The sequence below is a fragment of the Lagopus leucura genome, unplaced genomic scaffold, assembly GCF_019238085.1.
Source record: "Lagopus leucura isolate 7727_CA_CO unplaced genomic scaffold, USGS_WTPT01 Super-Scaffold_806, whole genome shotgun sequence".
Lineage (NCBI taxonomy): Eukaryota > Metazoa > Chordata > Aves > Galliformes > Phasianidae > Lagopus > Lagopus leucura.
The window spans coordinates 1,517,073-1,532,306 of NW_024962260.1; the positions used below are offsets into that span (position 1 = coordinate 1,517,073).

The 15,234-nt window shown below is 39.2% G+C and overlaps 1 protein-coding gene across 6 annotated transcripts in view; it reads right to left on the reverse strand.

Annotated features, from left to right (window-relative positions):
• Nucleotides 1-15,234, reverse strand: part of MED15 (mediator complex subunit 15) — a 31,795-nt gene that overhangs the window by 6,330 nt on the left and 10,231 nt on the right. For 2 of the 6 annotated variants that reach the window (XM_042865933.1, XM_042865934.1), the window contains exons 8-19: nt 15,141-15,233; nt 10,235-10,354; nt 5,447-5,589; nt 5,042-5,169; nt 4,322-4,456; nt 3,905-3,968; nt 3,673-3,739; nt 3,115-3,275; nt 2,782-2,948; nt 1,824-1,922; nt 672-1,714; nt 59-105 (exon numbers count right to left, since the gene is read on the reverse strand). In XM_042865933.1, coding sequence (XP_042721867.1) covers nt 1,578-1,714; nt 1,824-1,922; nt 2,782-2,948; nt 3,115-3,275; nt 3,673-3,739; nt 3,905-3,968; nt 4,322-4,456; nt 5,042-5,169; nt 5,447-5,589; nt 10,235-10,354; nt 15,141-15,233 — 1,314 coding nt within the window. In that variant the 3' untranslated portion in view covers nt 59-105; nt 672-1,577. Of the gene's footprint in view, nt 1-58; nt 1,715-1,823; nt 1,923-2,781; nt 2,949-3,114; nt 3,276-3,672; nt 3,740-3,904; nt 3,969-4,321; nt 4,457-5,041; nt 5,170-5,446; nt 5,590-10,234; nt 10,355-15,140; nt 15,234 lie in introns of those variants that run through there. The other 4 variants (XM_042865932.1, XM_042865930.1, XM_042865935.1 and 1 more) reach the window with 3 other exon arrangements.

Below are 15,234 nucleotides of genomic sequence, written 5' to 3' on the forward strand. Positions count from 1 at the left end.
GAAATGAAAAGCCATTTCCATTTCTCCTAACCCTCAAAGTGCATGAGTTTTCACTTACCCTAGAACAAAGTAACCATCATCCAAGGGATGCAACAGAACTGGTATCTGAGGATCAACATGGGAAGAGTAGTATAATGTTAGCATCCAACACAGGAATAATAATAAATTTATTACAATAGAAACAAACAGATAATGCATTAGTTCATGTACAAAATACTGATAGCATTCTGCTGCCTCAGTTAGTGGTTACTAAGTACCCAAGATACTAAAACCAACATCACACATTTACAAAGGTCAGTGCAATTTCTTGGCACTACTGAGAGAGTGCAGCTGCTCTTTAAGATTTGCTGCACAATACAGGGAGATAAAATAGGATATAACTGGAACATCTGAAACCTGAATTTGTTTCTGCACTAAGAAAATAAGAGCAAACAAACTATGAGAATGGGGGAAAAAGAAAACAAATTTAATTATTCATGGCAAGTGTCTTCATTGGAAGCCCACAGCAATACAGCAGCTGACAACCAACTTGTGTGCTCTGTATTTTGCTCAAGGCACAAAATAACAGTTGTCAGATCTGCTACTGAGCTATGTGATGTGTTTTCTTGTTTTTACTTTTTTTTTTTTTGTCCTTTTCTCTTAAAAAGGAAGCAAAAGAAAACAAAACTCACCATGTAGCCACTAAACTGCATCAACTCCTCCAAGCAAGTCAGATGCCTCAGACTGACTCTATTCCACTAGTAAAGAAGACATGGCTACAAGCCTGCTGGATTGATCTGTGGTACTACAGCTTTAAACTGTTGTTGCACCGCCACCTTTACACACACACTTACTTATAGGGGAAGTCATTGTGCACATTAATATCTCCTCTAACTGCTGCACTGTCAGAGCAAGAAAACTGTGGTCCATGCTAACCAAAACCCTTTTATACAAAGTAGCATTTAAAATAAGCTAGAAAATATTTTTTTCCTTCTGTTTAGTCTTTCCCCCCACCAATATAATTATCCTGATTTATCTCACACATTTGAGGAGTATCCTAAAAGACCATAATTTATCCCAACCCTGGGCAGGGCAAAGCTAATAGACAAAAGATTCCTGCAAACACTAGGAAGTTTGCAAGCACGTTTTACTTGCAGTTTTTTTTATTTCTGGGGGAGTATCAGGTCACAAAACATACAGTGTGAAAGGAATACTGGCACTCAGCAAACTTTGAAGTAAATTAGGGCATTCTCTCCCTGCTTCCTCTTTTACCAATGAGACTCCCTGATGGAAGTCCACAAATAATTTCTTCTCTAAGAAGACAATAAAAACTCCTAATACAGTCTTGAGAACCATATATACACATTCTGCATATTTGAAAATGCTGACAGAAGTCCACAGAGGCAGAAGATAAAAAGCATGAAATCTAGAACTAATACCAGGTCCTCTACTGAACCTGACACCTAGAAACAAAAAAATGCAAGGCTTCTTTCTTCTGAAGTAACCTCCCCAAAATGCCCATGACTTTAGAAATGGTACGTGGAAAAGGCCAGCTGTTGAGACTTGATTTCTTGCTTCATAATATAGAAAGTGACACATTATGCAGCAGAGAGGCAGGCTTGACGAATACTTTGTGCCCAGGTGTTTAAGAGTGCCGTGACTGAATGCTTGTCTGGAAGTTGCAACAGTTTTGAAGTCATGTATCGATACACTGACTGCAAGAAGGGATTGGCTGCTGGGAAAAAAAAATTATAGTTATTTAAAAAAATATTACATTAGGTGTTCACATTTCCCCAATACTACTATGCACACATGCCCCCAAATACATGCTAGAATCCTCATACCATACTGCCTAGGGTTTTTTATCCACAGAGGGCTCTGATCTGGATAGTCCGCTGGAACGCTGAGCTGTAGTGGTGGGACATTTGGAAGATTCTTGTCATCTAGAATGCAAGCACATTTTCCATCAGAATAAAGCCTTTTTTGTCCCTTGTATGGACATTCTTTTCATACATAGCTCAGTTTCAAGCCTCTGAGCCCCAGGAAGAAGACAAGGGTATACTGTTTTAAAACAAAAATGGAAATCTCGTTTCACTTATTGGAATTTCACTTATTGGAAGGACAGCCTGGCAAAGACAGATCCATCTCTTAAGTAATTCTGCACATTGCCCATCATTTCATTGGCTGGCCTTCATTAAGATTCATTATGACACCTCATTTTGGAGGATTAGGTGCCTCCTCTAAGAGCTCAAGATGTTCAAGATGAGAACAGTTCAGATTTCCGACATAATGGGGATGAAAAAGAATCTGCTTTGCTTGGATTCCCATCTGGAAAGTAAGATCATAGACTGTAACACTTTCTGTTTATTCAGCTGAGAAGGAACAAGGAAGATGTCATCTGAATTCCTTTTTTAAACATATATAATTATCAGTCATGATTAGTACCAATTAATAGACCCTTCCAAAAATTAACTCACCATTTTTCCAGCTCTATCCTAATTGTTGGCATAAGAACAAGTCTCACATACCAGGTATCAAGACGGTTACTAGCAACAAGTGGTTTCTACACACTCAATGAGATTAATAGTTACAGCCTCAGAGTGAGTAAAGGATTGGTCACTGTGAATGAAATTTCCAGGTGTAACCTAAGGCAGGCTGTACAGAAATGTCATGATTAAGCTGTTCTGTGACACTGATAACTACAGACTTCATGCAGAAGTCACAGGTTGGCAAGATTCAAGACTCAGCCAACAGAAAAAAAAAATCCCTCAGTTCTGAATTCAGTCCTCAGTTTCTTCTTACCTAGTTTGCATATGAGATGAACTGTGCCATTATTACTGCAATGGGAGGGGTCCAGGTTCACCAGGAACTTAGGATTTAATCTTGCAACTTCCCCTTGTAACACATTTGGTATAGTCTGTCTGTCATCCTCTTCATATTTTCGTTTTCGAGAGGAGATAACTGGGGCCCTATGTAAAATACAGTTCACAATAGAACAAGGTGAAAATTTTATGCCAACACTACATTTGCCAAACATTTTACAGGCATAAAAAGGTACAACTCCCATCTTGCCATAAACCCATCCCCATTCTTTCAACAGTTGAAATAAAGAAGCAGTTAGTTAATGATACATACGTGATTGGTGGACCATGAATGGCAGTCATAGCTGGCATAAAGGTGCGGTAGAGGGAATGGTTGAAGACTGGTGACCGGATGTTGGCCAAGACAGCATCCAGAAGTGGCTGACACAAGTACTGCTGTTTGGTGGGAGGCACTGGGGGAGGTGGTGGAGTAGGCTAAAATACAAAAGCCCCACCTTTTCTCTTAATTATCACCAAAAATAAAAACATTCCGCAAAACTTTACAGCAGTAAACTTTCAATGCACAAAATGCAAAGAATTCTCAAAACTGCACACAGTAGCATTAAATAAGCCTGCAGCTTTCTCCTGAAATCAGCTGCAGAAATTCATAGAAAGAATTACTATAATATTTGCACAAAACACAAGAATTTGAAAGCTCCATTAAAAGATGCATACAATATGAAGAGCTTGCCTGTTTTTTCCTGTTTTCTTAGTTTGTCCAACCTCAATTGAATTCATAACAGCATAAGCAACAAGAAACACAAAAAGTTACTAAATTATAAGATTTTTTTGAATCGATTGCTTATCTTTTATTAAGCAAAGCATTACGTACCACAGCCATATCATTCTTTAGCTTCTCCAGTGCAATTTCGCATTTCTGCAGTGTCTTCAGAGGGCATCTGCAGAAGAAGACAAAGTTCATCACCACAAAAGGGGCACCTCAGCTCAAGTGTTTCTGCTATCTGAGCCCCACAGGCAACTTCAGTGCCAACATGGCCAGATGCTAAACAAAAACTTTCTGGAAGAGGTAGGGAACTTTTATCCACTGAAAACTGACAAGTTACCGTTTTGAAGGGTCAGTCAGGATATCCAGGAGGCTCTTCATTTTACTCAGGTCCTTCTTTCTATCTGAAGAAATATCAAGAGACAAACATTGACAATGGGGACAACTACCATACTTGTAGACAGAAACATACCATGCTGTTAAAAGAAAAGATATTAGCAAACATTGAAGAAAATAGTGAGATAGATCTTTTGTCTAATGTTTAAGCACACCCATTGCATAAGCTATCAGAATGTATCCCAAAAACATCAAATATGAAGGAAAACTGATAGGAATTTAAGGATTTTACCCACTCTTCCTAGTAAAATAATTAGCTGTGACTGTCATTTTTAATCCTTGGAACAGAAACCATCATAAAAAGATGCACTGTTTCTTCCATTATGAGAGAGACAAAGAAATGCATGAAAACGAAACTCACCTTCATTTTTATCGATTTTATTGATCATCCTCCGGAGTGGCTCAATGTATTTTGATAGCTGTTTGAGTTTCTCCAGATATTGTTGTTCCTCTGACTGGCTAGAACTGGCTGGACTCATGACAGAGTTTGGGTTTCCTAGCAAGAAGTAAAGACTGCATGTTGCATGGATAAGAGAATCCAGATCTGAAATGTGGCAACTCTCAAACCATAGTTCATGATGCACTCCACAGCTTCAGTACCTGTCCAGTCCTCTAATCTTTTTGCAGAAATAACAACATGCTCTGTGGACAGTGCAGCAATTCCCATTTATTACTACTTTTTTTTTTTTTTTTTTTTTTTTTTTTAAACTCCTGAAAAAGTCCAAAGGTTTCATACTTTCATTTCCTAGATTCCCATTTTGCCTCAGTCTGGTACATTAAACATTAAATCAGCACACGGAACTTGCTGCAGTTTTCCTTCAGCCCACACTTTTTAAACTGCAGAGCACACAGCACTGTAAGAGGAGTCAGCAAGTTAACTCACAGAATCAGAAACTGCTCTTCCAACTGGGACAGAAAAGCACCGTGATGCATACAACATGCCTACTATTCACCATGCTGGCTGTTCAGCAGTGCTGTTTAATGTTTATGTCATACCAAATAATAAGTGTAATAATTCCCAGGAAATCTGTTATCAAAATATACCCCAATTCATGGTCTGTAAAAGAGATCTCATATTCACCTGGAGTGTTTAAAGGACCTGGGGATGGGACGCTAAAGTTCTGAGGTGTTCGTGCAGCTGCTGGGCTCTGGGATGGCTGTGGAGATGGACTGGGGAGAAAGCTGCTGGGAGATGGAGCTGGGCCAGAGCTGAAAGATAACAATGAAAACAAATCTGCCAGAGTCTGATAAGGAAGCATGGTCAGCCTGCAAACATACATTTTCACTAAGTGTTGCTATAGCAATTTGGAGCTCCAGCAGTAGATTTGCTATGGATTTCTTATACACGGGGGTTTTCAGAGTGTATTTGGCAAAATGCCACCTACACTCTCACAAAGTTCACGGTAAAATTTATACACTTCAATGGAAACAGTGTGAGGTCTGTCGAATGCTTCTGAAAACCTTCAGAAGTTACAGTCCAGCTCACCTGACATTTGAGTTTGGCTGAGAATTTGGTTGGCCTGGTTGAGGAGACGGCTGTGGCTGTGGTGGTGGAGGCATTGACTGGGGTGTCTGAGCCTGCTGGACAGGAGATGGGGATGACATCATGGTAATGCTGTTCTGGCTGACCTGAAATGTGGAAAAAGAATAAGGTCAACAACAACAAAAGGGAGAAGACAATGGGAACCTAACTAACAGGCTTTAACTATGGAGAGAAGCATATCCTCAGCCCTATAAGAAATGAAAATGTTAGTTTCCTGTTCTTCTCCATAATGAAAACAGTTCCAGCTGTATCACTGTTGAGGCCTTTATGGCAGTACTTCCTATTAACTTTACCAGAAATAACAATTAAAACTGCATGCAATTTGGATAACTGTGTAACGACTTTTTCATTTCCCACAACAACAGGCTGCAATTAAAGTGTCAGAAGTGCCACCTGAAAAACCTGTGCTTTATTCGAACTAGGGTAAAGAAAAGCAGGGGGAAAAAAGTTCTAACTTGAAATAGCAATCACTAAAAAAAACCTTTGCATTTGAATTTTGATTATAGACTTCAAAGGTCTGTCAGATTTAACTGTAGCTTCTCAATTCGTTTTCTTCATGTTGAAAGAAGAAAAACAATTAAGTAAATCAAACCACCAGCATGTCTCATGCAGCTTTGCAAATCAGAGTGGAGAGAGTAACAGTATAAACTGAATGGCTGGGTGGACAAAAGTGAAGCAGCTTTCTGACCTTTGGAAAAAGATGAGGTATGCCTAAAGGACAAAAAGACAAATAAGGAATTTTCAGAACAGCACCAAACTCTAGATAACAACGAAGTTTATTCTGCACACTATAAAGTAATATAGCCAGACGATGTTCAAATTAGAGCAGCTGCCCCCCTGTGCTCATTTCACAGCCATTTTTCCCTTTTACCACTTAAAACCAACTAAAAAAAACCCAAACCCTTTATCATGGCCAGGATTATGGTACAGTGATGCAAATATTATATGAGCACGTTTGTTTAAGGCAAGTGCAGAGTTCTATGGCCTTAGGCTGCACATACAACAAGATATGCTTAGTTAGCCTACTCAGTGACTTACAGAATACCTGAGTTAATAATTAGCACCTTCATGAATCAACAAATCATTCCATCAGTATAAACCACTTTTAAACATAGGTCCCCACCAGCCCAACACTTCATGGACACTGCAAGTTGTCCTTCACTCGTTCGTTAACTATCCATCTTAATCACCCATTTTCAGAGGATGCTGAATATGACACAATATGCCTTCTTGGAAATACCACGTTACAGCTATGCAAGAAAGTAAATACATTACAAGCCAAAGCAACCCTCACCTAGGTGCAAATATAAAACTGATGAACTTGAAGATACTAATTCATTATCCATGAAATCAGTTTAAAAATAAATGCAGCCTGAAATACTGCTTTTACTTAAAGGAAAAAAAAAATCTTCAGTAACTCCATTACATTCTCAATCTCTTCTACCAACCTGAAATTCACAACAAGATTTTTTAACAACCTGTGTCTCCTCAGCAATCGGAAAAGCATTGCTGAGATTGCAAAGCATCTCACTGTGCAGCTCTCACAGAAATCAACCACCTCAACATCCCGTGGAAGTTAGTATGAACACCCCAAAAAACAATTCCTGACTTTTTGCCATTCTATTCAACATTCTTCTAAACAGTAAGAAATTTAGAACTTACCCCTACAGACGTTGCACCCATTTTTGTGGGGCCAAACTATGAACACTTCTAAGTGGTTTAGCACTCCCTGAAAACCAGGCCTTTTTAACGTGTCTGAGGCTGGTTACATAAAATTACTCTCGAGAAGTTAAATCCTGGTGTTTTAGGAAGGAAGAAGAAAGGGTGCATTAAGGTTTGTACCCAGATTTAAGCTTCTACATCTATTGCTACGTCAAGATCCCTTCACATTAAATTACAAATGCAGAAAAGCAAAGAAAAAAAGTAGCATACTACGTTATGCAAATAAGCATAAGATGAATTAGTGTTGTTATCTGTTTAATAGTATTACCTCTCTTTATTAAGTACAACCATAGGCAAGCAGCTTTCCTTCTTGCAATAAGTTTGCTCCCTGCTAGCTTCATTTCAGAACACTAAAGGCTAATGCTTAATATTATATAAAACCTTTTCAGCAACTGACTCAGAAGTATGCAATGCCAAACTTCTTTATGATTCTTTGAAAGCAGTTCCTTTGATATATAATCACTTCAGAGAGGGGAAGCAAAGAACTTCCTTTAGATCCAATTAACTCATTTAGCTCCTCATTTCACTCAAGAGTTTAATCATGGTTACTAGACAGTTTGTGTACCCTTCATTTTCAACATATGTAAGATAATGCAATTTTGCATTTTTTTTCACTGTAGGATGAGATTTTATGCATGTAAAAGCATACTCAAGGACAGATACTACAGCCCACTGAACACCAAGTAACTCTGCAGTACCTGAACACTATATGAAACCATAGGAAGCCTTGCCCAGAATATATTTAGGCTTGCACAACTGAAGCTCTGACTTAATAATATTTAGTATCCATTCAGGGAAAAACAAACTTCAGCTAAGAAAAAAAAAAATCACCTCTAATTCTCTGGTGTGTTCAAAGACCAGGAGGTAGAGGAACGTAATGCCATATCAGTAAGTATATTCTTTTGCTGAGAAAGGCTAATAGCAAAAGAAACCAACAACCAAACAACAATAAAAAAAAACCCACTGCAGAATTAACTGAGCCTTATGATAAAAGGACAGAAAAAATGTGTCAATGGAATGAAAACAGTCACAAAACACTGATGTAACATCTGGCTCTTTTGTTGAAAGAGATTCTTCAAGATAACACCAAGATTCTTTTCCAAAATGAGAAGACATTTAGAACCATCTGTACAGAGTCTAAAACGACTTTTTGTATTGTAGTCAGAGGTAACACTTTAGATTCTGAGTGACTAATAACCAGATGTATGCTACAGCCATTTACTCCTACTGTGAACAGCTGCAAGGGCTCTAATGACATGGTAATGACAGCATATCCAGTATTGCTTAAGCATTTCACAAAACTAAGAGGTGTAAATGACAACAGTTCCAAATTTTAATTCACCTGGAACTAGAGCAAAATTTGGCACTGAATGCTAGAGATTCACACTGATTCAGAGCTATCAAATGATATGATATGCGATACCAGCTTTTCCCAACAATTACTCACTTGCCCACTCTACCACGTGTTTATAACCCACTTTCATAAACAGATTGCCTTTCTTCTTCTGCCTTCTTTAATTGTTTGATTTTCTATATCTTTTTCTACAGTCACCTGGAAATCAAAGCCCCTCCATAAACACAGACATGACAGCAATAAAGCACTATGGCACTGAATACTAAAACTAGAAGTGAATGTAAGCCAATCTAACACTTAAGTATCTAACAGAAGCCCCCTCATGTCAGTCCAAAAATGATTGTCTCACACAATCTAAACTGCTACAGCAAATTAAGCTCTTAGCAAATTCTCCTTTGATTCAAAAGCTATGCCTGGGTTTTATTTCAGTTAACATAAACAGTTACCTGCACTGAAATGACTGTACATCTTAAACCAGGAATGACAGGCGTACCTTCCTGCACCATCTTTCTGATCATTGTAACTACCTTAGCAAACTAATGACAAAAAAAAGGCTGTGCCTACAAGACCTGATGCAGCAGCAATAAGAAGCGGTTTCCAATGCTCCACATCCCCCAGAAAAGATTGCAAAGGACACAAAAACGCAAAAATGAAGGAACCTTCATTAAACCTATAAGCAAAATGCAATAATGTTAAGTAAAACTACACACCTGGTATTAAATTTAGAAATTAATATCTAGAAAAACAAGACATTAGGTTCACAAACACCAGAGTTTAAAAATTCAGTTGAACATTCTTACACCACCATAATACGATGCATATGTAAACCAGCACCAATCACAGAGTTGAGCAAACCACAGAGTTCAGCTGAGTAGTGCCTCATTTTATGACATACTAGTAAGAACTCAGTTCTCTTTCATTCCAGTTTTCCCCACTTTTGCTCCCCTCCAATGACAGACTTTGCTTGTGAATCATGGCTGTGGGGTCTTCAGAAGACCAGAACCTGCGCTAAGCAAATGCAGTACTCTGACCTCAAGCACCTTCAGCAACACCTGGCGAGGTGCTGCCCACCTGCCTACACAGGTTCTCTCATACAAGTGGAGCCCTTCTGGTAGCTTCTCCTTCACAACTGTGAAGGAAGAGAACTCAATTTTTCTTAGACCTTGATTACATGCCAAGTTGATATTCAAACTGAAATGAGCTAAGTTTATTATTAATGCAAGAGGCACTTGTAAAGAGCACAAATACATGACAACTAAGGTCCTGGACACAACTCAGCCAGTGCATTAGGGTACATTGCAACACTTCTGCAAACTCTCCTAAATGCAAACTCATAGTGGAGTATGGACAAAGATTAAACAGAAATTTAGTAGTTCTAATTTGTGACTTGAAACAGCTACATTAAAAAATTGTAAGCGTTATAAGAAAGATCTATGCCTCTTGGAACCACCTTGATGTCCCACACTCTCAGAAAACCTGCTGTTTGAAATGAAAAAGGATCCGTGAAAAACCTCAACAGCCCAATACCCTGACACCACCAAGTTACTGTTCCACGAAAAGGTGAACTTCCCCTTGCTTGACAGCAAGCTCTATACAATCACACATCCAACGCTTTGTGCAATACCTGACACAACGTGCTTTGACTCAGTAAATACCTGTGGCATTTGCTGTCCGCCCATAGGAATGGAGCTTGGCGGTGTAGCAGACACTGCGGTGGTAGGCGGGAACCGTGGTCTTATTTGCATCCCACCTCGGGCCATAGGTGCGGTGATCATCTTTGAGGACAGAGGGACAACAGACAAAAGTAATCGCAAAACAAGAAATGCAGTGCAGTGGCAGGATGAGAAGCACATGCAACCTCCAGGAATTAGGGGGAGGGGAGCATGAAGGGCAGGTTAGTGAGCTGTTCTCTAATGGTTAGCCTAAGACTCTAGCTAATAAATCAAGCTTCTTTTTACACCCCTTCTACCCCTTTTTAGAAAGAACCTAATGAATTCTAGGTATCTTGAAAGCGCTGATACGTAGGCTCAGATTTGTAGGTTAAGGATTGGTAACACTACCATTTGCAGGAAGAGTTTTCCCCAAATCTTGCCCGATGGCTTGAATTTCTACAATTATTTACAATAAGTGCTCTAAACAAGCACTCCATATGAGCTTCTTTGCCTCTCTAACATCATAGGTTTCTGATGTACCTTCCCTCACTGCGGTCTCAGAGGATTTAGCAGTATTTGCATTTGCCACTGTCAAAGAATACAGCAGACAATTCAGGAGTCACAGCCAACAGCAATGCTCCAATGAGCTGACCTACAGCGAGCAAAATTTCAGAGCAACCTATGACTCTGTAACACTACAAAACAACAAAAAGGACTTGCACTTGAAGAAGCTATTTCCTTCCTTTTGTATCTCATAGAATGAATTAAATACATCCTTGAAATTTCCAGCATTTTGACAGATACCCACTCCTATACTACTAGGCTACATTAGGATTTTCTCTTATGAACTCAGGTCTGCCTCAAGATCATTGTTGCACTATTTGATTCTTCAGTTGTACAGACTGAGCACACCCTGAAGTATCAGCATTTGTCTAAAATGATTAAGGTTAGCATTAGATTTGTATTCTAAAATAGTATTAGGTACACACTACTCTGCAACATCTAGAAGTGCCTTTCAGACCCATCAGTCTGCAAAAAACACAGATTATATATAACTGTATAGCCTTCCATTACTTAGTATCACATCAGATACGCTCTGAGCTGAAGTGCAATAAACATTTATGGGAAATATAGCATATTTTTTAGGTAGTATTCAGGTAACTTGGACAGTTTAAACTTTTCAGATCTGCAGTGAAGTTATCTGGGCTACTTTTTTTCCAGTGCATACATTACCAAGGAACCTACACAGGCTCTAACTAACCTAGGACTTAAAGAAGTCTCATTTCAGTGAATGATTCAGGGCATTCTTGCTTAGTGTTCCATGTAAATGGACTGAAGCAGCCAGCGACATGTCTAGAGAGTCAGAGAATGCATGTGCTTACAATTGTTAAAAAATAAATAAAATTAAATACAACGTAGCAAGACTGAAAAAGGAAAGAAAACCAAAAGAAAAGAAGTGTCAAATTCAGCACAACTGTTAGTTCACAACAGCGCAATGCAGTCACCTTCCATCCAGGCAGAGAGGGATGGTCAGAGACAGGATTTCAAAAGAGAAACAAATGAGAGCGCTTCAGACATCACACACACATGCACATGTACACACACAGCATGCAACAGCCACCACAAGCAAACACAACAACCCAGCACTGGCACAAAGCACAGGTGGATGCTACAAAGTACAGTGAAGAGCTACTTTATCAACATGAGAGCTGGTGAAGCAACAAAACCCTAACAAAAAAAAACCCAAAAAAATAAAAAGAAAGAAAATTGCTGGGGGGAAAAAAAAAAAAAGATAAAATCCTTCCAGGCACAATCATCCCATCTCAGACCCTTGTGAATGCACACGGATCTCTGGAGAGCGTGAAATCCCAGGGATGTTTTGGCGACTCAAACGTCCCACCTTGGTCCCGTTTCTCATGCCACACCACCAAAGTGTGCAGATTTAGATTACTTTCTCCCAGGTCACAGTAATTAGCAGTTTATTCATAGTTTGGTTGTCTGGCAAACCACTGAACACCAGCAGGACCAACTCTGAATCAAAGACTTTCAGCTGCTGTATCGTGGTTGAATGAACATGTACACATGTACTTTGTTTTTTTAATGTGCGCTTTGGAAAGCAAGTGCATATATAAATATAAATGACACCAATTCCAGTCTTAGCAAAAGTAATTTATTTTTCCCATTCTTCCAGCTGATTTACATTTATGAAACCTGCCACTCTTCGAAGTAATTGGGAAAGGAGACTTCAAAAGATCATATTTGTTTTATGCAAAGCAATATACCTACAAAGGAGCTCATCAGTCTAAAAAAGAAAGGCAACCAGAAGTGTTCAGGTACTTCTGAGAAAGATTTAAACTGAAGGCAAATCTTTCTCCACAGCTGAAATCGAGATGAATCAATTTATATTGAGAATTTTACCCCACAAAACCAGAGAGCAGAGCAATAAATTATCTCTCTCCTGTAAGATGCTAAGTGTGCTATTTGATACAAATGTTGAGATGGAATACAATAATTAGAATCTGAACTTGTCTTGCATCTAAAATCCAGGGGATCCAAATTCCTTAAATACACATATTCTGGTAAGAATATATAAGTACTGTGCCACTATTACTCTACTAAAGACAGGCCAGGCCTGATTTTCAGATGATCAACAACAGATAATTTGCATTCTGAGCATCTGAAGGACATGCAGGAGAACAGTAATTTAAACTTCATTAATACTTAACTCCAGTTCACTACGGAGTTTCTCTTGGTACTCCAAGCACTCGTGTAGCACTTTGTGGTCACTAGGACACTATTTTGCTTATCTGTGTGAGTTACACACTCACAAGGACTGGACATCCAAGTGGAATAGCATTCACCTGAACGTTATGACTTCAGAGAATTTCATAGCTTAACATGGATCCACAACTGAATTTAGGCTTGCTTTTATTTTACACAGGAAAGCTTATCAGAAACTTCACAGAGAAGGAAAAACACAGGCACATCAACCCAAATTCCCAGACCAAAAGCGCCTAGAGACCAAGCTTAAGTGTAACAAGCAAGTATTAGGATAGGGTTTGTTTATAACAAAAGCTTCCCAGAACCAAATAAGGAAATCTAGGCAGATTAATTGTGCTGCTAATGAAAAACAGACTCAGTGCAAAGAAAAATCTTTTCTCAAAAGAAACTTCCCATAAATGAAAGAAAATGTAACCAGACAGTCAACATCAAAACTGTACTGCAATACTGTCCACAACCTTGAAAGAAAACACTACACACAGAAAATAGTTACACAAGTATAAGAAACCAGTAAATCATTGGACTTCACAGCAGTTTTTCACAGTTTTGTGAACTCCATCTGTGATAATGAGCAATCCCTGAGGTTGCTACATGTCTGAATAAAGCCACAATGCAAAAACAGCTGTCAACCATTTCTTTACCCAAAACTTTTCAAATGCACCGTGCTGTTAAGCCACTGGCATACAATTTCACTAAGTAGGGCAAGAATTAAGTTGACTCTACATAAGCACAGTCCACCTGGTTAGGGGTTGGAAAAAGCACCATTAAGTTAGTAGAAAGGAAAAAAAAAGTCAGTGTCTCCTCTTAGTCACCCTAAGTCCCTGAAGCTCTCACCTGGAAATTATTTAAGAAATAAAAAAAATGTTTTAATATGTATTTTAACTTCAGAAGAAGAATTCTACATTATTGCCAATACTGCACCAATTGTACTTACCACTGCTCAGCTTTTATATCCTGTTACACTGACAAAAGCAAAAGGACCAGAAACAGATCTTAGCCACCCACACGTACATGGGCCACATGAGAGTTAGGATGATGTACAAAACACTAGTCCTGATACAAGTTTATGAGATGAACGTTCAAGATCCAATTGTTATCCCTCTGCCCACGTGAAAAACTTCTAATGATCTTATTGAGTCTAAAACACATCTTGTGTGATGAAGGAAAATTGGGGCAATACATGAAATGGCAGAGATCTTTTTGTATTCCCAGGCATTAATCCTGGTCAGCCCCTTCTCATCTGCCTGCCTCAGCCTCTTCATATACAAAGTGGTGAGAACTGTACTTACCCATGTCTGTAAAATGGCTCAACATGAAAACTACAGAGGCAAAACATGAAAGACTATTGCATATTCTTGTGGAAAATGGAATGAGAGGATCAGCTCACTCCCAGTTTTTCTCCCCCATGTTTCCTTCACACCAGATACACATCAAGGAACAATTATTGGGGCTACAAGTGTATCGAAGGTTAAAAAAAAATTTGTTAGACAACAAGCTTTCACCCAGCACTTTTTTTTTTTTTTTTTTAATGTAACTCTGCACTCGTGACACATGCTAGTTTTTTCCTTAACAATCCACATCCAGAAAAAGAGCATCTATATCTACAGTCCATTTCACTCAGAAGAAGTATGGAAGATGAAAGGAATGAAAGGGGAGCATGGGAAGATTTCGTTGTCTATACTGCTTTTTACACTTGGTACACGGAGATGGAAGGTGGAACACATGTGAGTTAAGAGAGCAGGCAAAGATTCACAGTACGGAAATCAGTTTAGACAGCAAAGCAGTTTCCTAGGAAAGGATAACAAAAAGAGAGGTGATGCACTCCAAGGAACCAAGGGTCAGACTGCAGTGAGGGCACAGTAGGCCGCCTTGCTGTTGTGCATTCCTGTGTAACTACAGGCAACAATCTTACCTACCAAGGACAGAGAGCATGCATAGAGAGTTGTCAACGAAATCCTGCCTCTGAGTCCAGGCAAAAGGAAAACAGCATAAAAGCCCATACTTCCCTTACATAGGGATAACCGATTAAACCTCATCAGAAAGCCACCAGAAACCCATCTCCATGCTCATCTTTAGCATGCACTTGCTACAGGCCTGTTACTGGAGATACTGGCTCCAGGGCCCTTACCTGCGCTGATGCTCCCATCTGAGCAGCTTGAGCCTGAGCTGCTTGCACTGCTGCTGCTGCCGCATGCTGCTGCTGGACCAGTTGTGCTCTTACC